This window comes from Cherax quadricarinatus, chromosome 20, assembly GCF_038502225.1.
Source record: "Cherax quadricarinatus isolate ZL_2023a chromosome 20, ASM3850222v1, whole genome shotgun sequence".
Lineage (NCBI taxonomy): Eukaryota > Metazoa > Arthropoda > Malacostraca > Decapoda > Parastacidae > Cherax > Cherax quadricarinatus.
This window is the reverse complement of record NC_091311.1, coordinates 44,722,006-44,744,243: the sequence shown is the minus strand read 5'-3', so window position 1 is coordinate 44,744,243 and position 22,238 is coordinate 44,722,006. Positions and strand designations below refer to the sequence as shown.

Sequence of the window (22,238 nt, the reverse complement as noted above, 5' to 3'; positions counted from 1 at the left end):
TTTTTTTTTTTTTTTTTTTTTTTTTTTTTTTTTTTGGGGGTCACTGCCTCGGTGGAATAAGGCTGATTAGTTGAAAAAAAAAATACAGTAAATCTTCACTAAGAAATTTTAGGGCATTTTATTAATTTTATTTTAATAATGAGACTGATAGCTAATATGTTATAACATTATATCATATAAGCTTGCACAGTATGTGAAGATATTTTTCTGCAGCCATTGTTTACCATTATTGTCACAATATTTTGTAATGCATTACTATGCTTCTAAGATAACTACATAACTCACTAATATGACTTTTTTTCTTTTCTTCTTTAGTCAGAATGCATTATTATTTTATTTTTTTTTATTATCACACTGGCCGATTCCCACCATTATTAATATTGATAAAATAACTATCAGCAAGTTTTGATTTTTTCAAAATTTTAGTATTTTACATTTAAGCCCATTTTATTGTATACTATGTATACAACAGAGGGAATTCTTGACAACCCCTCAGCTCCTGCAGTTGGATAGTGGTGCTCTGGCAAGGCGTTTTTCTCATTAAGTTTTTCTTAAGAATTTAATTATATTTTAGATGTTGCTTCTCTAAACAAAGTATCTCAATAATAACTTATCACTGTGATTAGCAAATTGTTTCACAGAGGAGGAGATTATTTCTGTTGTGTTTGATATTCGTTTTATAATGAATTTCTGGAAAGTGAACATTAGCAGTGGATAAATTCTGCATGATTTTTGAGTTATTTATTTCAGTTGTTAAATTTTTGCCATGAACAATTGGTGCTTTTTGTGCCATGCCAATTCGGTCTTTCTAAACATTATTTATTTTTGTAGTTTTCAAACTATAATTTTTTTGCAATTTTGTTTATTTTAATTGCATTTGTAACTCCATATTTCCTAGGTAGTAGGTTAGTAGACAGCAACTGCCCAGGGAGGTACTACCGTCCTGCCAAGTGAGTGTAAAACGAAAGCCTGTAATTGTTTTACATGATGGTAGGATTGCTGGTGTCCTTTTTTCTGTCTCATAAACATGCAAGATTTCAGGTACGTCTTGCTACTTCTACTTACACTTAGGTCACACTACACATACATGTACAAGCATATAGTGTATACATACACCCCTCGGGGTTTTCTGCTATTTTCTTTCTAGTTCTTGTTCTTGTTTATTTCCTCTTATCTCCATGGGGAAGTGGAACAAAATTCTTCCTCCGTAAACCACGAGTGTTGTAAGAGGCGACTAAAATGCCGGGAGCAAGGGGCTAGTAACCCCTTCTCCTGTATAAATTACTAAATTTAAAAAAGAGAAACTTTTGTTTTTCTTTTTGGGCCAACCTGCCTCGGTGGGATATGGCCGGTTGGTGAAAGAAAGAAAGAACTCCATATTTAAATTTTTATTCCATTTGACAGTACAGTCATAACCCGCTTTACACCATTTCAGCTTACGTCAAATTTGCCTTTATGCCACTTTAGAGTAAATTTAAGTTTAGTGACTGGCATTACATCCAACTTTACATCACTCAGCAACCTCACCTATGTCATAATAAAAGGACTTGAAATAAATAAATTTTCCAAAATATGTAATATATTTAAAATAAAACACACAAAAATTAACAAAAAATAAACTAGAAAAAAATTTACAATAAAAACACATTAAAAACAAAAAAATACACATATACGTAGTTCTGCCATCTTGCCGCATGGTGGTGTTGCTGTTGGTTCTCATTCAAAACAAGGGTGATGCCATATGCATTTTTGCCCGTCCTGTGATCATGTGCTTGTTTTGCCTTTTGCTGTTATTTTTGTGATTATTCCTTTACTGTGTCTGTGTTAGCCATGAGTCCTAAGAAGGATAGTGCTAGTGACTCCAGGCGCAATGTGGTTACGATGGGAGATAAGTTAAATACGATTAAAAGGCATTCTTTAATGCCTTAATGAGTTATATTCTTTTGCGTATTGTTTACACTAATTGTAAGGTGTTTTTTGGGCAGATCACAAGGTAAATAACATAATTTTTTAATTGTGTTCATTATGACTAAAATGTGTTTTTAGTGTTCTTGAAGGTGTATCTATAGTTATATTCTTTCGCAAGTTATTTACGCTAGTTTTATGGTGTTTATCATCATTTTAAGGCATTATGTCTGGTTTATATAAAAAACCAGGTTATGTCACTGCTCTGGGAACCAATTAATGGCATAGGGTGGGGTATGACTGTTTTCTGCCTTGCTATCATAGATGGAGTATTATACTAATTTTTTTTTTTTCAACAAGTCGGCCGTTTCCCACCGAGGCAGGGTGACCCCCCCAAAAAAAAAGAAAATCCCCAAAAAGAAAATACTTTCATCATCATTCAACACTTTCACCACACTCGCACATTATCACTGTTTTTGCAGAGGTGCTCAGAATACAACAGTCCAGAAGCATACACATATAAAGACACACAACATATCCCTCCAAACTGCCAATATTCCAAACCCCTCCTTTAAAGTGCAGGCATTGTACTTCCCATTTCCAGGACTCAAGTCCGACTATATGAAAATAATAAATAATATAAATAAAAAAAAAAAGATAAATGCAGGAAAAACTTCTACACTTTATAATGTGTATTTTTTATTCTTTCCCAGTCTCTTCAGGAACTTCAAGAATACACAGTACCTGAGGCAGCAGAACTCATTGACATACTTAACAAATACTCCGTAGAAGGTCTCTTGTATGCTCATGACCGCATTGCTGAGCGTGAGCCTCTGTCTGTGGGGAACCTGCCTGAGGAGGAGGTGCTGGATAGAGTCACAAATTATCCTGAAGAAAGTGTCAAAATTGTCCGTATAGACAAGACTAACGAGCCTTTGGTATGTAATTTTATTTTCTGCAACTTTTATTTTTAAAATTTTAATTGTTATTTTTATGAATTGATTATTTTGTATATATACTTTTAAGAAAAGTTTGTTGATGATATATTTGCTTTATTCACTTTGCTAAATGTATTCCTATAAAGGTTGTTCAAAGTGAATTCACCTAAAGCAAATCTGTAATTGTAATTGTTTTACATGATGGTAGGATTGCTGGTGTCCATTTTTCTGTCTCATAAACATGCAAGGTTTCAGGTATGTCTTGCTACTTCTACTTACACTTAGGTCTCACTACACATACATGTACAAGCATATATATACACACACTTCTGGGTTTTCTTCTATTTTCTTTCTAGTTCTTGTTCTTGTTTATTTCCTCTTACCTCTATGGGGAAGTGGAACAGAATTCTTCCTCCGTAAGCCATGCGTGTTGTAAGAGGCGACTAAAATGCCAGGAGCAAGGGGCTAGTAACCCCTTCTCCTGTATATATTACTAAATGTGAAAGGAGAAACTTTTGTTTTTCCTTTTGGGCCACCCCGCCTTGGTGGGATACGGCTGGTGTGTTGAAAGAAAGAAAGATATATATATATATATATATATATATATATATATATATATATATATATATATATATATATATATATATATATATATATATATATATATATATATATATATATGTCGTGCCGAATATGTAAAACTTGTCAATTAGCAAGAACTCATTTAAAATTAAGTCCTTTCTAAAATTTTCTCTTATACGTTTAAAGATATATTTTTTTCATTAATGTTAATGTAAAAATTTTTAATTTTGCACCAAAAGAATCTTAGAAAACTTACCTAACCTTATTATAACAAGATCAATTTATTTTAGCCTAACCCAACTAAATATATTTTAGATTTGTTTACAATAATTTAATACTAAACAAACACAGTGAAATATATTTTTTTCGTTAGATTCAGAGTGATTTTGGCGAAATTATTGCATACACAAATTTTCACTTGTCCAATATGGCAAGATGAACGTTGCTATTTAAGCCAAGATCGCAAATTCTGCCTATTCGGCACGACATATATATATATATATATGTATATATATATATATATATATATATATATATATATATATATATATATATATCTTTCTTTCTTCTTTCAACACACCGGCCGTATCCCACCGAGGCGGGGTGGCCCAAAAGGAAAAACGAAAGTTTCTCCTTTTACATTTAGTAATATATACAGGAGAAGAGGTTACTAGCCCCTTGCTCCCGGCATTTTAGTTGCCTCTTACAACACGCATGGCTTACGGAGGAAGAATTCTGTTCCACTTCCCCATGGAGATATATATATATATATATAAATAAATACTGTTCACTTATATGTTTCACTGTAAACACCTGGTCCACACACCCCCTACCTTTCCTAAAGCCTCCTTGTTCATCTGCTATCCTATTCTCCGTCTTACTCTTAATTCTTTCAATTATAACTCTACCATACACTTTACCAGGTACACTCAACAGACTTATCCCCCTATAATTTTTGCACTCTCTTTTATCCCCTTTGCCTTTATACAAAGGAACTATGCATGCTCTCTGCCAATCCCTAGGTACCTTACCCTCTTCCATACATTTATTAAATAATTGCACCAACCACTCCAAAACTATATCCCCACCTGCTTTTAACATTTCTATCTTTATCCCATCAATCCCGGCTGCCTTACCCCCTTTCATTTTACCTACTGCCTCACGAACTTCCCCCACACTCACAACTGGCTCTTCCTCACTCCTACAAGATGTTATTCCTCCTTGCCCTATACACGAAATCACAGCTTCCCTATCTTCATCAACATTTAACAATTCCTCAAAATATTCCTTCCATCTTCCCAATACCTCTAACTCTCCATTTAATAACTCTCCTCTCCTATTTTTAACTGACAAATCCATTTGTTCTCTAGGCTTTCTTAACTTGTTAATCTCACTCCAAAACTTTTTCTTATTTTCAACAAAATTTGTTGATAACATCTCACCCACTCTCTCATTTGCTCTCTTTTTACATTGCTTCACCACTCTCTTAACTTCTCTCTTTTTCTCCATATACTCTTCCCTCCTTGCATCACTTCTACTTTGTAAAAACTTCTCATATGCTAACTTTTTCTCCCTTACTACTCTCTTTACATCATCATTCCACCAATCGCTCCTCTTCCCTCCTGCACCCACTTTCCTGTAACCACAAACTTCTGCTGAACACTCTAACACTACATTTTTAAACCTACCCCATACCTCTTCGACCCCATTGCCTATGCTCTCATTAGCCCATCTATCCTCCAATAGCTGTTTATATCTTACCCTAACTGCCTCCTCTTTTAGTTTATAAACCTTCACCTCTCTCTTCCCTGATGCTTCTATTCTCCTTGTATCCCATCTACCTTTTACTCTCAGTGTAGCTACAACTAGAAAGTGATCTGATATATCTGTGGCCCCTCTATAAACATGTACATCCTGAAGTCTACTCAACAGTCTTTTATCTACCAATACATAATCCAACAAACTACTGTCATTTCGCCCTACATCATATCGTGTATACTTATTTATCCTCTTTTTCTTAAAATATGTATTACCTATAACTAAACCCCTTTCTATACAAAGTTCAATCAAAGGGCTCCCATTATCATTTACACCTGGCACCCCAAACTTACCTACCACACCCTCTCTAAAAGTTTCTCCTACTTTAGCATTCAAGTCCCCTACCACAATTACTCTCTCACTTGGTTCAAAGGCTCCTATACATTCACTTAACATCTCCCAAAATCTCTCTCTCTCCTCTGCATTCCTCTCTTCTCCAGGTGCATACACGCTTATTATGACCCACTTCTCGCATCCAACCTTTACTTTAATCCACATAATTCTTGAATTTACACATTCATATTCTCTTTTCTCCTTCCATAACTGATCATTTAACATTACTGCTACCCCTTCCTTTGCTCTAACTCTCTCAGATACTCCAGATTTAATCCCATTTATTTCCCCCCACTGAAACTCTCCTACCCCCTTCAGCTTTGTTTCGCTTAGGGCCAGGACATCCAACTTCTTTTCATTCATAACATTAGCAATCATCTGTTTCTTGTCATCCGCACTACATCCACGCACATTTAAGAAACCCAGTTTTATAAAGTTTTTCTTCTTCTCTTTTTTAGTAATTGTATACAGGAGAAGGGGTTACTAGCCCATTGCTCCCGGCATTTTAGTCGCCTCATACGACACGCATGGCTTACGGAGGAAAGATTCTTTTCCACTTCCCCATGGACAATAGAAGAAATAAAAAAGAACAAGAGCTATTTAGAAAAAGGAGAAAAACCTAGATGTATGTATATATATATATGCATGTGCGTGTCTGTGAAGTGTGACCAAAGTGTAAGTAGGAGTAGCAAGATATCCCTGTTATCTTAGCGTGTTTATGAGACAGAAAAAGAAACCAGCAATCCTACCATCATGCAAAACAATTACAGGTTTTTGTTTCACAGTTTTTGTTTCACAGCCTTTAGATAAGGCTAAAGAGGTCTTTGTGGCATTTATGGATTTGGAAAAGGCGTATGACAGGGTGGATAGGGGGGCAATGTGGCAGATGTTGCAAGTGTATGGTGTAAGAGGTAGGTTACTGAAAGCAGTGAAGAGTTTTTACGAGGATAGTGAGGCTCAAGTTAGAGTATGTAGGAAAGAGGGAAATTTTTTCCCAGTAAAAGTAGGCCTTAGACAGGGATGTGTGATGTCACCGTGGTTGTTTAATATATTTATAGATGGGGTTGTAAGAGAAGTAAATGCGAGGGTCTTGGCAAGAGGCGTGGAGTTAAAAGATAAAGAATCACACACAAAGTGGGAGTTGTCACAGCTGCTCTTTGCTGATGACACTGTGCTCTTGGGAGATTCTGAAGAGAAGTTGCAGAGATTGGTGGATGAATTTGGTAGGGTGTGCAAAAGAAGAAAATTAAAGGTGAATACAGGAAAGAGTAAGGTTATGAGGATAACAAAAAGATTAGGTGATGAAAGATTGAATATCAGATTGGAGGGAGAGAGTATGGAGGAGGTGAACGTATTCAGATATTTGGGAGTGGACGTGTCAGCGGATGGGTCTATGAAAGATGAGGTGAATCATAGAATTGATGAGGGAAAAAGAGTGAGTGGTGCACTTAGGAGTCTGTGGAGACAAAGAACTTTGTCCTTGGAGGCAAAGAGGGGAATGTATGAGAGTATAGTTTTACCAACGCTCTTATATGGGTGTGAAGCGTGGGTGATGAATGTTGCAGCGAGGAGAAGGCTGGAGGCAGTGGAGATGTCATGTCTGAGGGCAATGTGTGGTGTGAATATAATGCAGAGAATTCGTAGTTTGGAAGTTAGGAGGAGGTGCGGGATTACCAAAACTGTTGTCCAGAGGGCTGAGGAAGGGTTGTTGAGGTGGTTCGGACATGTAGAGAGAATGGAGCGAAACAGAATGACTTCAAGAGTGTATCAGTCTGTAGTGGAAGGAAGGCGGGGTAGGGGTCGGCCTAGGAAGGGTTGGAGGGAGGGGGTAAAGGAGGTTTTGTGTGCGAGGGGCTTGGACTTCCAGCAGGCATGCGTGAGCGTGTTTGATAGGAGTGAATGGAGACAAATGGTTTTTAATACTTGACGTGCTGTTGGAGTGTGAGCAAAGTAACATTTATGAAGGGATTCAGGGAAACCGGCAGGCCGGACTTGAGTCCTGGAGATGGGAAGTACAGTGCCTGCACTCTGAAGGAGGGGTGTTAATGTTGCAGTTTAAAAACTGTAGTGTAAAGCACCCTTCTGGCAAGACAGTGATGGAGTGAATGATGGTGAAAGTTTTTCTTTTTCGGGCCACCCTGCCTTGGTGGGAATCGGCCGGTGTGATAATAAAAATATAAAAAAAAAAATTTATATATATATATTTATATATATTTATATATATATATTTATATATTTATATATATTTATATATATTTATATATATTTATATATATATATATATATATATATATTTTTTTTTTTTCCAACAAGTCGGCCGTCTCCCACCGAGGCAGGGTGACCCAAAAAAAGAAAGAAAATCCCCAAAAAGAAAATACTTTCATCATCATTCAACACTTTCACCACACTCGCACATTATCACTGATTTTGCAGAGGTGCTCAGAATACAACAGTCTAGAAGCATACACATATAAAGATACACAACATATCCGTCCAAACTGCCAATATCCCAAACCCCTCCTTTAAAGTGCAGGCATTGTACTTCCCATTTCCAGGACTCAAGTCCGACTATATGAAAATAACCGGTTTCCCTGAATCCCTTCACTAAATATTACCCTGCTCACACTCCAACAGATCGTCAGGTCCCAAGTACCATTCGTCTCCATTCACTCCTATCTAACATGCTCACGCACGCTTGCTGGAAGTCCAAGCCCCTTGCCCACAAAACCTCCTTTACCCCCTCTCTCCAACCCTTTCGAGGACGACCCCTACCCCGCCTTCCTTCCCCTATAGATTTATATGCTTTCCATGTCATTCTACTTTGATCCATTCTCTCTAAATGACCAAACCACCTCAACAACCCCTCTTCTGCCCTCTGACTAATGCTTTTATTAACTCCACACCTTCTCCTAATTTCCACACTCCGAATTTTCTGCATAATGTTTACACCACACATTGCCCTTAAACAGGACATCTCCACTGCCTCCAACCGTCTCCTCGCTGCTGCATTTACCACCCAAGCTTCACACCCATATAAGAGTGTTGGTACTACTATACTTTCATACATTCCCTTCTTTGCCTCCATAGATAACGTTTTTTGACTCCACATATACCTCAATGCACCACTCACTTTTTTTCCCTCATCAATTCTATGATTAACCTCATCCTTCATAAATCCATCCGCCGACACGTCAACTCCCAAGTATCTGAAAACATTCACTTCTTCCATACTCCTCCTCCCCAATTTGATATCCAATTTTTCTTTATCTAAATCATTTGACACCCTCATCACCTTACTCTTTTCTATGTTCACTTTCAACTTTCTACCTTTACACACATTCCCAAACTCATCCACTAACCTTTGCAATTTTTCTTTAGAATCTCCCATAAGCACAGTATCATCAGCAAAAAGTAACTGTGTCAATTCCCATTTTGAATTTGATTCCCCAAAATTTAATCCCACCCCTCTCCCGAACACCCTAGCATTTACTTCCTTTACAACCCCATCTATAAATATATTAAACAACCATGGTGACATTACACATCCCTGTCTAAGACCTACTTTTACCGGGAAGTATTCTCCCTCTCTTCTACACACCCTAACCTGAGCCTCGCTATCCTCATAAGAACTCTTTACAGCATTTAATAACTTACCACCTATTCCATATACTTGCATGCATGCATACATACATACATACATACATACATACATACATACATACATACATACATACATACACACACACACACACACACACACACACACACACACACACACACACACACACACACACACACACACACACACACACACAGATCTGGTAGACGAACCAGGGAGGAAAGACTGGGAGTTAGAGCTCCAAAAAAGGGAGGAAGAGTGGGGAAGGAAGATAGTAAGCTTGGTAAGAAAATGGAGGAGCGGATAGCTGAAGAGTGCAGGAAGTGGGAAGTACAGGTCTTAGCAGCAGAAGCTAGGATACAGTGCTTAGAAGAGAAACTGCAAAGCCTGAAACAGATTAGAGAGATAAATGACAATTCAGATGTGACATCAGGAAATTCAAAGTCAGGCGCAGACAAGGGGATGGTAAGCAACAACGGAGACATGCCGTACACGAAGGCCCTATCAGACCCACGTGGGGCCAGGGAAAAGACGATGAGCACACTGAGATCAAGCGACAGGTCTGAAGACAATGATGGAAATTCAAAGTCAGGCGCAGACAAGGGGATGGTAAGCAACAACGGAGACATGCCGTACACGAAGGCCCTATCAGACCCACGTGGGGCCAGGGAAAAGACGATGAGCACACTAAGATCAAGCGACAGGTCCGAAGACAATGAAGGTTTGTTATATGCAGAGATTCTAACAGCCAACTGCAGTAGCAAGGGACAGCTGGCCAGGAAAGACAGTCCACTGAGAATAGAAGTTTCAGATATGACAGGGACTGAAGGCAAGAACATGTCAATGGAAGGAAATAAAATGCCTCAGAGGAAGCAGATGGAGACTCAGTGGGAGGAGGAAAGGGCGAGGTCAGTCTTTGTGTACGGGCTCCAAGAAGCCAAGGGGGGCCAACTTTGAAGAAATAAAACAGGAGGAGAAAAAAATGATTGAAGGCATCATGAAAACAGTAGGGGAGGGCAATATGACCCAGGTGACAAATTTTCAGAGAATTGGGTGGTTTGCGAGTGGAAGGATACGGCCTGTCAGAGTAACTTTCAAGGAAGAATCAGTTCGAATCAGGATTCTGCAAGAGAAAGCAAGACTGAGGGACAAAGAGGGGTACCAGAGAGTATACCTCGACCACGACAGAACACAAGAAGAAAGGACTACACTGAAAGAGAGGGTACAGAGACGCAAGGAGGAACGAGAAGCAATGAAAATGAGCAGGACCCAGACACAGGAGGAAGGGCAAACACACCCCACAGAATCTCCCACCAAAAGACCCCACCCGCAACATTCCCAACGCAACTGAGCAACTTATACTACAACCCACTCACTGTTCCCTCTGCCACCAACCCCCATATCACAAACCTCACCCCAACAGCTGTCCCTTATGGGCATTCTGACCCCACCCCCATCAACACATACCCCACCTACACCACAGCCCCATATAGGCCCCCACCAAGGCTCTCGCTCCCCCAACCCCAATATACTTGCATGACCACAATGATAGAAAAGAAACTAAAGGTTTGGTACACAAACGCGGATGGAATAATGAATAAACATGAGGAGTGGAATGAAAGAATCAGTGAAAAATCCCCAGACATCATAGCAGTCACAGAAACAAAACTCGCTGAGACAATAACAGACACAATCTTCCCAACAGGATATCAGATCCTGAGGAAAGATAGAAGGAGTAGAGGGGGAGGAGGGGTTGCACTGCTCATAAAACACCAATGGGGATTTGAGGAAATGGAAGGCATGGACATGATTGGAGAAAGAGACTACATTGTAGGTACAATTCAGTCCGGAGAACATAAAGTAGTCATTGGAGTGATGTATAACCCACCACAGAACTGCAGGAGGCCAAGAGAGGAGTACGAAGAAAACAACAGGGTGATGGTGGACACACTGGCTGAGGTGGCAAGAAGAGCTCACTCGAGCAGAGCAAAGTTACTGGTAATGGGCGATTTCAACCACAGGGAGATCGACTGGGAAAACCTGGAGCCACATGGGGGTCCCGAAACATGGAGAGCCAAGATGTTGGATGTGGTACTTGAAAACCTCATGCATCAACATGTCAGGGACACAACCAGAGAGAGAGGGGAGGATGAGCCAGCAAGACTGGATCTTGTGTTCACCCTGAGCAGTTCAGACATCGAGGACATCACTTACGAGAGGCCCCTTGGAGCTAGCGATCATGTGGTTCTGAGTTTTGACTATATAGTAGAGTTACAAGTGGAGAAGGTAACAGGAACTGAAGGGGACAGGCCAAACTATAAAAGGGGGGACTACACAGGTATGAGAAACTTCCTGCAGGAGGTTCAGTGGGACAGAGAAATGGTAGGAAAATCAGTAAACGAGATGATGGAATATGTGGCAACAAAGTGCAAGGAGGCAGAGGAAAGTTTTGTTCCCAAGGGAAACAGAAATAATAGGAAGACCAAAACGAGTCCTTGGTTTACCCGAAGGTGTAGGGATGCAAAAACTAAGTGCAACAGAGAATGGAAAAGGTACAGGAGGCATAGGACCCAGGAAAACAAGGAGATTAGTAGAAGAGCCAGAAACGAGTATGCGCAGATAAGGAGGGAGGCCCAGCGACAGTATGAAAACGACATAGCATCGAAAGTCAAATCTGACCCGAAACTGCTGTATAGCCACATTAGGAGGAAGACAACAGTCAAGGACCAGGTGATAAGGCTGAGGAAAGAAGGTGGAGAACTCACAAGAAACGATCAAGAGGTATGTGAGGAGCTCAACACGAGATTTAAGGAAGTATTTACAGTAGAGACAGGAAGGACTCTGGGGGGACAGACCAGATGGGGACACCAACAAGGAATACACCAACAAGTGTTGGACGACATACATACAGATGAGGAGGAGGTGAAGAAACTGCTAAGGGACATCGATACCTCAAAGGCAATGGGACCGGACAACATCTCTCCATGGGTCCTTAGAGAGGGAGCAGATATGTTGTGCGTACCACTTACCACAATCTTCAACACATCCCTGGAAACTGGGCAACTACCTGAGGTATGGAAGACGGCAAATGTAGTTCCCATTTTCAAAAAAGGAGACAGAAAAGAGGCACTAAACTATAGACCTGTGTCATTGACGTGTATAGTATGCAAAATTATGGAGAAGATTATCAGGAGGAGAGTGGTGGAGCACCTGGAACGGAACAGGAGTATAAATGCCAACCAGCACGGATTCACGGAAGGCAAATCCTGTGTCACAAACCTTCTGGAGTTTTATGATAAAATAACAGAAGTAAGACAAGAGAGAGAGGGGTGGGTTGATTGCATCTTCTTGGACTGCAAGAAGGCTTTTGACACAGTTCCTCACAAGAGATTAGTGCAGAAGCTAGAGCATCAGGCGCATATAACAGGAAGGGCACTGCAATGGATCAGAGAATACCTGACAGGGAGGCAACAACGAGTCATGGTACGTAATGATGTATCACAGTGGGCACCTGTGACGAGCGGGGTCCCACAGGGGTCGGTCCTAGGACCAGTGCTATTTTTGGTATATGTGAACGACATGACGGAAGGGTTAGACTCAGAAGTGTCCCTGTTTGCAGATGATGTGAAGTTAATGAGGAGAATTAAATCTGATGAGGACCAGGCAGGACTTCAAAGAGACCTGGACAGACTGGACACCTGGTCCAGCAAATGGCTTCTCGAATTTAATCCTGCCAAATGCAAAGTCATGAAGATAGGGGAAGGGCACAGAAGACCACAGACAGAGTATAGGCTAGGTGGCCAAAGACTGCAAACCTCACTCAAGGAGAAAGATCTTGGGGTGAGTATAACACCGAGCATGTCTCCGGAAGCACACATCAATCAGATAACTGCTGCAGCATATGGGCGCCTGGCAAACCTGAGAACAGCATTCCGACACCTTAGTAAGGAATCATTCAAGACACTGTACACCGTGTATGTCAGGCCCATACTGGAGTATGCAGCACCTGTTTGGAACCCGCACTTGATAAAGCACGTCAAGAAACTAGAGAAAGTACAAAGGTTTGCAACAAGGTTAGTTCCAGAGCTAAGGGGAATGTCCTATGAAGAAAGATTAAGGGAAATCGGCCTGACAACACTGGAGGACAGGAGGGTCAGGGGAGACATGATAACGACATATAAAATTCTGCGTGGAATAGACAAGGTGGACAAGGACAGGATGTTCCAGGGAGGGGACACAGAAACAAGAGGCCACAATTGGAAGTTGAAGACACAAATGAGTCAGAGAGATAGTAGGAAGTATTTCTTCAGTCATAGAGTTGTAAGGCAGTGGAATAGCCTAGAAAATGACGTAGTGGAGGCAGGAACCATACACAGTTTTAAGACGAGGTTTGATAAAGCTCATGGAGCGGGGAGAGAGAGGGTCTAGTAGCAACCGGTGAAGAGGCGGGGCCAGGAGCTAGGACTCGACCCCTGCAACCACAAATAGGTGAGTACACACACACAGTGGTCCCTCAATAATCGTCCGGCCTGAAAGTCGTCCATTTCGGAAATAGTCCCGTTATTTCGTCTAAACATTGGCTCGCAAATGGTCCGTTAGCTCGCTAATCGTCTTTCGTCCTGAACGCGTACTCGCGGCTCTGAGCCGTTCCCAGCCAGTGTGCCATTCTTTACCAGTAAGTGACGGTCCCCTCATGTGTTCATACGAAATATTTCATAATATTCCATTCATTTTAGTGCTTGCAAGTGCTAAATAAGCTACCATGGCTCCAAAGAAAGCTCCTTTGGTAAAGAAGTGAGAAATACGATTGAATTTAAGAAAAGCATCATTGAACAATATGAAAGGAGCAAGAGTTTCAGCAGGAAGAGCAACAGATCGCAGCTCAGAATCTTGCTGGAGAGGAGGAGGAAGAGAGATGAAAGAAGGTGCCTTCTTCAGAAATTAAGGAGATTTTTGAAATGTGGGGTAGGATGGAAAGGTTTATGGAGAAACATCACCCTGAGAAGGATGTTGCAAGCCATACCGGCAACTTGTACAGTGACAAGAGTCTTGGCCCATTTTAGGGAAGTTTTAAAGAGATGCCAGAAATAGAGCTCTCTGGACAGTTTTTTTGCGAGACAGGACTCCACTGACTCTCAAGCTGGTCCTAGTGGCATTAAGAAACAGAGAAGAGAAGTAACCCCAGAAAAGCACTTGGTACCTGAGGTGTTGATGGAAGGGGATTCCCCTTCCAAACAGTAATTCAGTGTCTCTCCTCCAGTATTCCAAACACTAAGAAGAATTGCCAATAAAGGTAAGTGTTATGCTGTTAATGTTTCATTCATCATGTGCCATTGTATTGTTTATGTACTACATCTATATTTCATGTAAAAAATTTTTTTTGTTTTAATACTTCTGGGTGTCAGGAACGGATTAATTGTATTTACATTATTTCTTATGGGGAAAATCGTCTATTTCGATAATAGTCCCACTTCCAGGAACGGATTATGGACGATAATTGAGGGACCACTGTATATATATTTTTTCTTTTCAGAATGTTTTCGTATACTGTATCTTTTCTGTGGGAAGCATTTTTATATTTAGAGCATTTTTTCTTTATTATTGTAAATAATAAGAGTAAATACATTTGATTTTGTAGGTAGTAGGTTGGTAGACAGCAACCACCCAGGGAAGTACTACTGTCCTGCCAGATGACTGTGAAACAGAAACCTGTAACTGTTTTGCATGATGGTAGGATTGCTGGTTTCTTTTTCTGTCTCATAAACACGCTAGATAACAGGGATATCTTGCTACTCCTACTTACTTTGGTCACACTTCACAGACACGCACATGCATATATATATACATACATCTAGGTTTTTCTCCTTTTTCTAAATAGCTCTTGTTCTTCTTTATTTCTTCTATTGTCCATGGGGAAGTGGAAAAGAATCTTTCCTCCGTAAGCCATGCGTGTCGTATGAGGCGACTAAAATGCCGGGAGCAATGGGCTAGTAACCCCTTCTCCTGTAGACATTTACTAAAAAAGAGAAGAAGAAAAACTTTATAAAACTGGGATGCTTAAATGTGCGTGGATGTAGTGCGGATGACAAGAAACAGATGATTGCTGATGTTATGAATGAAAAGAAGTTGGATGTCCTGGCCCTAAGTGAAACAAAGCTGAAGGGGGTAGGGGAGTTTCAGTGGGGGGAAATAAATGGGATTAAATCTGGAGTATCTGAGAGAGTTAGAGCAAAGGAAGGGGTAGCAGTAATATTAAATGATCAGTTATGGAAGGAAAAAAGAGAATATGAATGTGTAAATTCAAGAATTATGTGGATTAAAGTAAAGGTTGGATGTGAAAAGTGGGTCATAATAAGCGTGTATGCACCTGGAGAAGAGAGGAATGTAGAGGAGAGAGAGAGATTTTGGGAGATGTTAAGTGAATGTATAGGAGCCTTTGAACCAAGTGAGAGAGTAATTGTGGTAGGGGACCTGAATGCTAAAGTAGGAGAAACTTTTAGAGAGGGTGTGGTAGGTAAGTTTGGGGTGCCAGGTGTAAATGATAATGGGAGCCCTTTGATTGAACTTTGTATAGAAAGGGGTTTAGTTATAGGTAATACATATTTTAAGAAAAAGAGGATAAATAAGTATACAAGATATGATGTAGGGCGAAATGACAGTAGTTTGTTGGATTATGTATTGGTAGATAAAAGACTGTTGAGTAGACTTCAGGATGTACATGTTTATAGAGGGGCCACAGATATATCAGATCACTTTCTAGTTGTAGCTACACTGAGAGTAAAAGGTAGATGGGATACAAGGAGAATAGAAGCATCAGGGAAGAGAGAGGTGAAGGTTTATAAACTAAAAGAGGAGGCAGTTAGGGTAAGATATAAACAGCTATTGGAGGATAGATGGGCAAATGAGAGCATAGGCAATGGGGTCGAAGAGGTATGGGGTAGGTTTAAAAATGTAGTGTTAGAGTGGTCAGCAGAAGTTTGTGGTTACAGGAAAGTGGATGCGTGAGGGAAGAGGAGCGATTGGTGGAATGATGATGTAAAGAGAGTAGTAAGGGAGAAAAAGTTAGCATATGAGAAGTTTTTACAAAGTAGAAGTGATGCAAGGAGGGAAGAGTATATGGAGAAAAAGTGAGAGGTTAAGAGAGTGGTGAAGCAATGTAAAAAGAGAGCAAATGAGAGAGTGGGTGAGATGTTATCAACAAATTTTGTTGAAAATAAGAAAAAGTTTTAAAGTGAGATTAACAAGTTAAGGAAGCCTAGAGAACAAATGGATTTGTCAGTTAAAAATAGGAGAGGAGAGTTATTAGATGGAGAGTTAGAGGTATTGGGAAGATGGAGGGAATATTTTGAGGAATTGTTAAATGTTGATGAAGATAGGGAAGCTGTGATTTTGTGTATAGGGCAAGGAGGAATAACATCTTGCAGGAGTGAGGAAGAGCCAGTTGTGAGTGTGGAGGAAGTTCGTGAGGCAGTAGGTAAAATGAAAGGGGGTAAGGCAGCCGGGATTGATGGGATAAAGATAGAAATGTTAAAAGCAGGTGGGGATATAGTTTTGGAGTGGTTGGTGCAATTATTTAATAAATGTGTGGAAGAGGGTAAGGTACCTAGGGATTGGCAGAGAGCATGCATAGTTCCTTTGTATAAAGGCAAAGGGGATAAAAGAGAGTGCAAAAATTATAGGGGGATAAGTCTGTTGAGTATACCTGGTAAAGTGTATGGTAGAGTTATTATTGAAAGAATTAAGAGTAAGACGGAGAATAGGATAGCAGATGAACAAGGAGGCTTTAGGAAAGGTAGGGGGTGTGTGGACCAGGTGTTTACAGTGAAACATATAAGTGAACAGTATTTAGATAAGGCTAAAGAGGTCTTTGTGGTATTTATGGATTTGGAAAAGGCGTATGACAGGGTGGATAGGGGGGCAATGTGGCAGATGTTGCAGGTGTATGGTGTAGGAGGTAGGTTACTGAAAGCAGTGAAGAGTTTTTACGAGGATAGTGAGGCTCAAGTTAGAGTACGTAGGAAAGAGGGAAATTATTTCCCAGTAAAAGTAGGCCTTAGACAAGGATGTGTGATGTCACCGTGGTTGTTTAATATATTTATGGATGGGGTTGTAAGAGAAGTGAATGCGAGGGTCTTGGCAAGAGGCGTGGAGTTAAAAGATAAAGAATCACACACAAAGTGGGAATTGTCACAGTTGCTCTTTGCTGATGACACTGTGCTCTTGGGAGATTCTGAAGAGAAGTTGCAGAGATTGGTGGATGAATTTGGTAGGGTGTGCAAAAGAAGAAAATTAAAAGTGAATACAGGAAAGAGTAAGGTTATGAGGATAACAAAAAGATTAGGTGATGAAAGATTGGATATCAGATTGGAGGGAGAGAGTATGGAGGAGGTGAATGTATTCAGATACGTATTTGGGAGTGGACGTGTCAGCAGATGGGTCTATGAAAGATGAAGTGAATCATAGAATTGATGAGGGGAAAAGGGTGAGTGGTGCACTTAGGAGTCTGTGGAGACAAAGAACTTTGTCCTTGGAGGCAAAGAGGGGAATGTATGAGAGTATAGTTTTACCAACGCTCTTATATGGGTGTGAAGCATGGGTGATGAATGTTGCAGCGAGGAGAAGGCTGGGGGCAGTGGAGATGTCATGTCTGAGGGCAATGTGTGGTGTGAATATAATGCAGAGAATTCGTAGTTTGGAAGTTAGGAGGAGGTGCGGGATTACCAAAACTGTTGTCCAGAGGGCTGAGGAAGGGTTGTTTAGGTGGTTCGGACATGTAGAGAGAATGGAGCGAAACAGAATGACTTCAAGAGTGTATCAGTCTGTAGTGGAAGGAAGGCGGGGTAGGGGTCGGCCTAGGAAAGGTTGGAGGGAGGGGGTAAAGGAGGTTTTGTGTGCGAGGGGCTTGGACTTCCAGCAGGCATGCGTGAGCGTGTTTGATAGGAGTGAATGGAGACAAATGGTTTTTAATACTTGACGTGCTGTTGGAGTGTGAGCAAAGTAACATTTATGAAGGGGTTCAGGGAAACCGGCAGGCCGGACTTGAGTCCTGGAGATGGGAAGTACAGTGCCTGCACTCTGAAGGAGGGGTGTTAATGTTGCAGTTTAAAAACTGTAGTGTAAAGCACCCTTCTGGCAAGACAGTGATGGAGTGAATGATGGTGAAAGTTTTTCTTTTTCGGGCCACCCTGCCTTGGTGGGAATCGGCCAGTGTGATAATAAAAAATAAAACTTGACTCAAGAAATCGTAATGAGACTCTATGACCGCGGGTTCAATCCCGGCCGGGGGTATGGTTAAAAAAATAAAACATTTGATTATGAATATAGTGATGTATAGGGTACTATAATGAAATGGTACTTTTTAGGGTGCTTAAATTTGTTAAAAAGGGTATGTATAATAACAATAATAATAATAATGTATAGCAAAAGGAGACCATTTATTTAAACAAGAACATAAGAATTGTAAAAAAATCATATAAAATATTATGATTTTGCTTAATTTTTTCCTAAAAATGCAGTTTCGAGATCATTTGATTTAAAATTGAGATCATTTGTATTTCTACCAACACAGCATCACCTGCAAGAGGCTTTTTCAAGTACCTACTTGGTAAAGCCTTACATAGGTGAAACGTGGTAATAATAGTCTGTTGCTATTCGTATCTTTTTTAAGTACTGGACTCACAGGCATCCTCCAGCAGAATTCTGTAATACACTGATACTTTGTAGGGTGCTACAATTCGAAACGAAGGTGATTCAGTGATCATTGGCCGCATCGTGAAAGGTGGTGCTGCTGAGAAGTCTGGTCTCCTCCATGAGGGTGATGAAATTTTAGAAGTTAATGGTGTGGAAGTGAGAGGAAAGTCAGTCAATGACATTTGTGATATGCTGGCTGGTAAGTACTGTTTTGTTTTTGTTAGGACATAAGATCATTGGTAATATTTGGGTAGGACTGCTTAGTGAAAAAGGTTGTGGGTAGACAGGGAGAGGGATAAGGAAGGTACTACTGCTAGTACTGCTAGACTTTACTCAAGACCAGTTATTATATTTCCTGAGTCAGTACCAATAACCTCTCCAGGGTCCTCCTGTATACTTAGCTTTGTGATTTTTACAAACATTTTAAATTTGTGTTTTTCACTGTTGAAAGCAAAGGAATTTATTAGCAGTTTTTGAAGTTTTTAACATTAATCTTGTTTCCAAGCCATTTGTATGTGACTCAAACTCATAATTACATGATTGTAAATAACTCACAAAACATAGACAGAATTTAAACCCATAGCAAGCCACCATGATGCAGTAGTTAGAGCACTGCCTAGCCATGGATTCGAATCCTGTCCATTTTATAAATCATTTATATTGTATAATATGAAGAAGATATAGGTGATTACTTATCTCAAGTATCTTGTATGTTATGCACAACCTGTGAAATTTGTTGATTTAGTGATAAATTTGCTCTGAAACTGTTGATTGCAAAATGCATTATCAATCACTAACTACAAATTTTATACTTTACTGTGATAGGCATGACTGGAACTTTAACCTTCATCATCATCCCAAGTGGACATCCTCCTCCAACTTCTCGACCACCAATTGCTCAGACAATACAAGTCAAAGCCCACTTTGACTATGATCCTGAAGAGGATTTGTATATACCATGCAGGTTAGTATTATATACAAAACAGCTAAGTTAGCTCATCCTGTCCACTTATTTATATTTTATTCAACATCAGTTAATGCCAACATGAAAAAAAACATGACATCCTGATTTCCATTAAAATTGTTACGCAGAAAAGTGTAATACATATCTGGAATCTTTTTCTTTTCTTTTTCAACACACCAGTTGTATCCCACTGAGGCAGGATGACCCAAAAAGAAAAACGAAAGTTTTTCTTCTTAAATTTAGTAATTTATACAGAATAATAATCTTTATTTTCTACAAGTACATGTACAATCTTAGGTAGTAGGTTGGTAGACAGCAACCGCCCAGGGAGGTACTGCCGTCCTGCCAAGTGAGTGTAAAACGAAAGCCTGTAATTGTTTTACATGATGGTAGGATTGCTGGTGTCCATTTTTCTGTCTCATAAACATGCAAGGTTTCAGGTACGCCTTGCTACCTCTACTTACACTTAGGTCACACTACACATACATGTACAAGCATATATATACACACACCCCTCTGGGTTTTCTTCTGTTTTCTTACTAGTTCTTGTTCTTGTTTATTTCCTCTTATCTCTATGGGGAGTGGGACAGAATTCTTCCTCCGTAAGCTATGCGTTGGTAGGTAAGACACAAAGGCAACAGTTAGGCAACTTTATTCCGAAACGTTTCGCCTACACAGTAGGCTTCTTCAGTCGAATACAGAAAGTAGGCAGGAACAGTAGAGATGTGAAGACGATGTAATCAGTCCATCACTCTTGAAGTCGTAGAATTTGAGGTTGCCAGTCCCTCAGCCTGGAGAAGTTCAGTTCCATAGTCAGGAACTATCTGAAGATCAAGCGACAGTGCGGAGACTTAAATACTGTCGGAAGGAGAGGTGCATAGTAGTAGTAGTAGTGAGAATGTAGCCACTGAGAGGTCATGTCCTTCTCAGATCCAACATTTCTCACTTGAAAAACTTGTCCAAGGTGTTTTCTGTACCAAGAGGCCATGCGTTGCAGTGTCTGACAAGATGAACATCAAAATGGTATAAAATACTGACAGGTTGGTAGGTAAGACACAAAGGCAACAGTTAGGCAACTTTATTCCGAAACGTTTCGCCTACACAGTAGGCTTCTTCAGTCGAATAAAGAAAGTAGGCAGGAACAGTAGAGATGTGAAGATGATGTAATCAGTCCATCACCCTTGATGTTCATCTTGTCAGACACTGCAACACATGGCCTCTTGGTACAGAAAACACCTTGGACAAGTTTTTCAAGTGAGAAATGTTGGATCTGAGGACATGACCTCTCAGTGGCTACATTCTCACTACTACTCTGCACCTCTCCTTCCGACAGTATTTAAGTCTCCGCACTGTCGCTTGATCTTCAGATAGTTCCTGACTATGGAACTGAACTTCTCCAGGCTGAGGGACTGACAACCTCAAATTCTACGACTTCAAGGGTGATGGACTGATTACATTGTCTTCACATCTTTACTGTTCCTGCCTACTTTCTGTATTCGACTGAAGAAGCCTACTATGTAGGCGAAACGTTTCGGAATAAAGTTGCCTAACTGTTGCCTTTGTGTCTTACCTACCAACCTCTCGGTATTTTATACCATTTTGATGTTCAAGCTATGCGTGTTGTAAGAGGCGACTAAAATGCCAGGAGGAAGGGGCTAGTAATCCCTTCTCCTGTATAAATTACTAAATTTAAAAAGAGAAACTTTTGTTTTTCTTTTTGGGCCACCCTGCCTTGGTTGGATACGGCCGGTTTGTTGAAGAAAAAAAAAAATAACTTACACAGAATAATAATCTTTATTTTCTACAAGTACATGTACAATCCTAGGTAGTAGGTTGGTAGACAGCAACCGCCCAGGGAGGTACTACCATCCTGCCAAGTGAGTGTAAAACGAAAGCCTGTAATTGTTTTACATGATGGTAGGATTGCTGGTGTCCATTTTTCTGTCTTGTAAACATGCAAGATTTCAAGTACGTCTTGCTACTACTTCTTACACTTAGGTCACACTACACATACATGTACAAGCATATATATATGTACACACCCCTCTGGGTTTTCTTCTATTTTCTTACTAGTTCTTGTTCTTGTTTATTTCCTGTTCTCTCCATGGGGAAGTGGAACAAAATTCTTCCTCCGTAAGCCATGCGTGTTGCAAGGGGCTAGTAACCCCTTCTCCTGTATATATTACTAAATGTAAAAGGAGAAGCTTTCGTTTTTCCTTTTGGGCCACCCCGCCTCGGTGGGATACGGCCGGTGTGTTGAAAGAGAGAGACATGTACAAGGTATACAGGTCTAGCTGACATCAGTGACATGCTACTATATAGAAAGCCCCTTGTTATGTAGAGCATTTCAGGCAAATTAGGTCAATTTTTGTCCCAAGATATGACCCAC

The 22,238-nt window shown here is 40.2% G+C and overlaps 1 protein-coding gene across 8 annotated transcripts in view; it reads left to right on the top strand.

Moving 5' to 3' along the window:
- The window catches only part of sdt (stardust), a 660,846-nt gene that overhangs the window by 613,042 nt on the left and 25,566 nt on the right, over positions 1-22,238 (top strand). For all 8 annotated transcript variants that reach the window (XM_070087045.1, XM_070087047.1, XM_070087048.1 and 5 more), the window contains 3 exons: positions 2,619-2,843; positions 18,919-19,084; positions 19,711-19,849. In XM_070087045.1, coding sequence (XP_069943146.1) covers positions 2,619-2,843; positions 18,919-19,084; positions 19,711-19,849 — 530 coding nt within the window. The remainder of the gene's footprint in view (positions 1-2,618; positions 2,844-18,918; positions 19,085-19,710; positions 19,850-22,238) is intronic.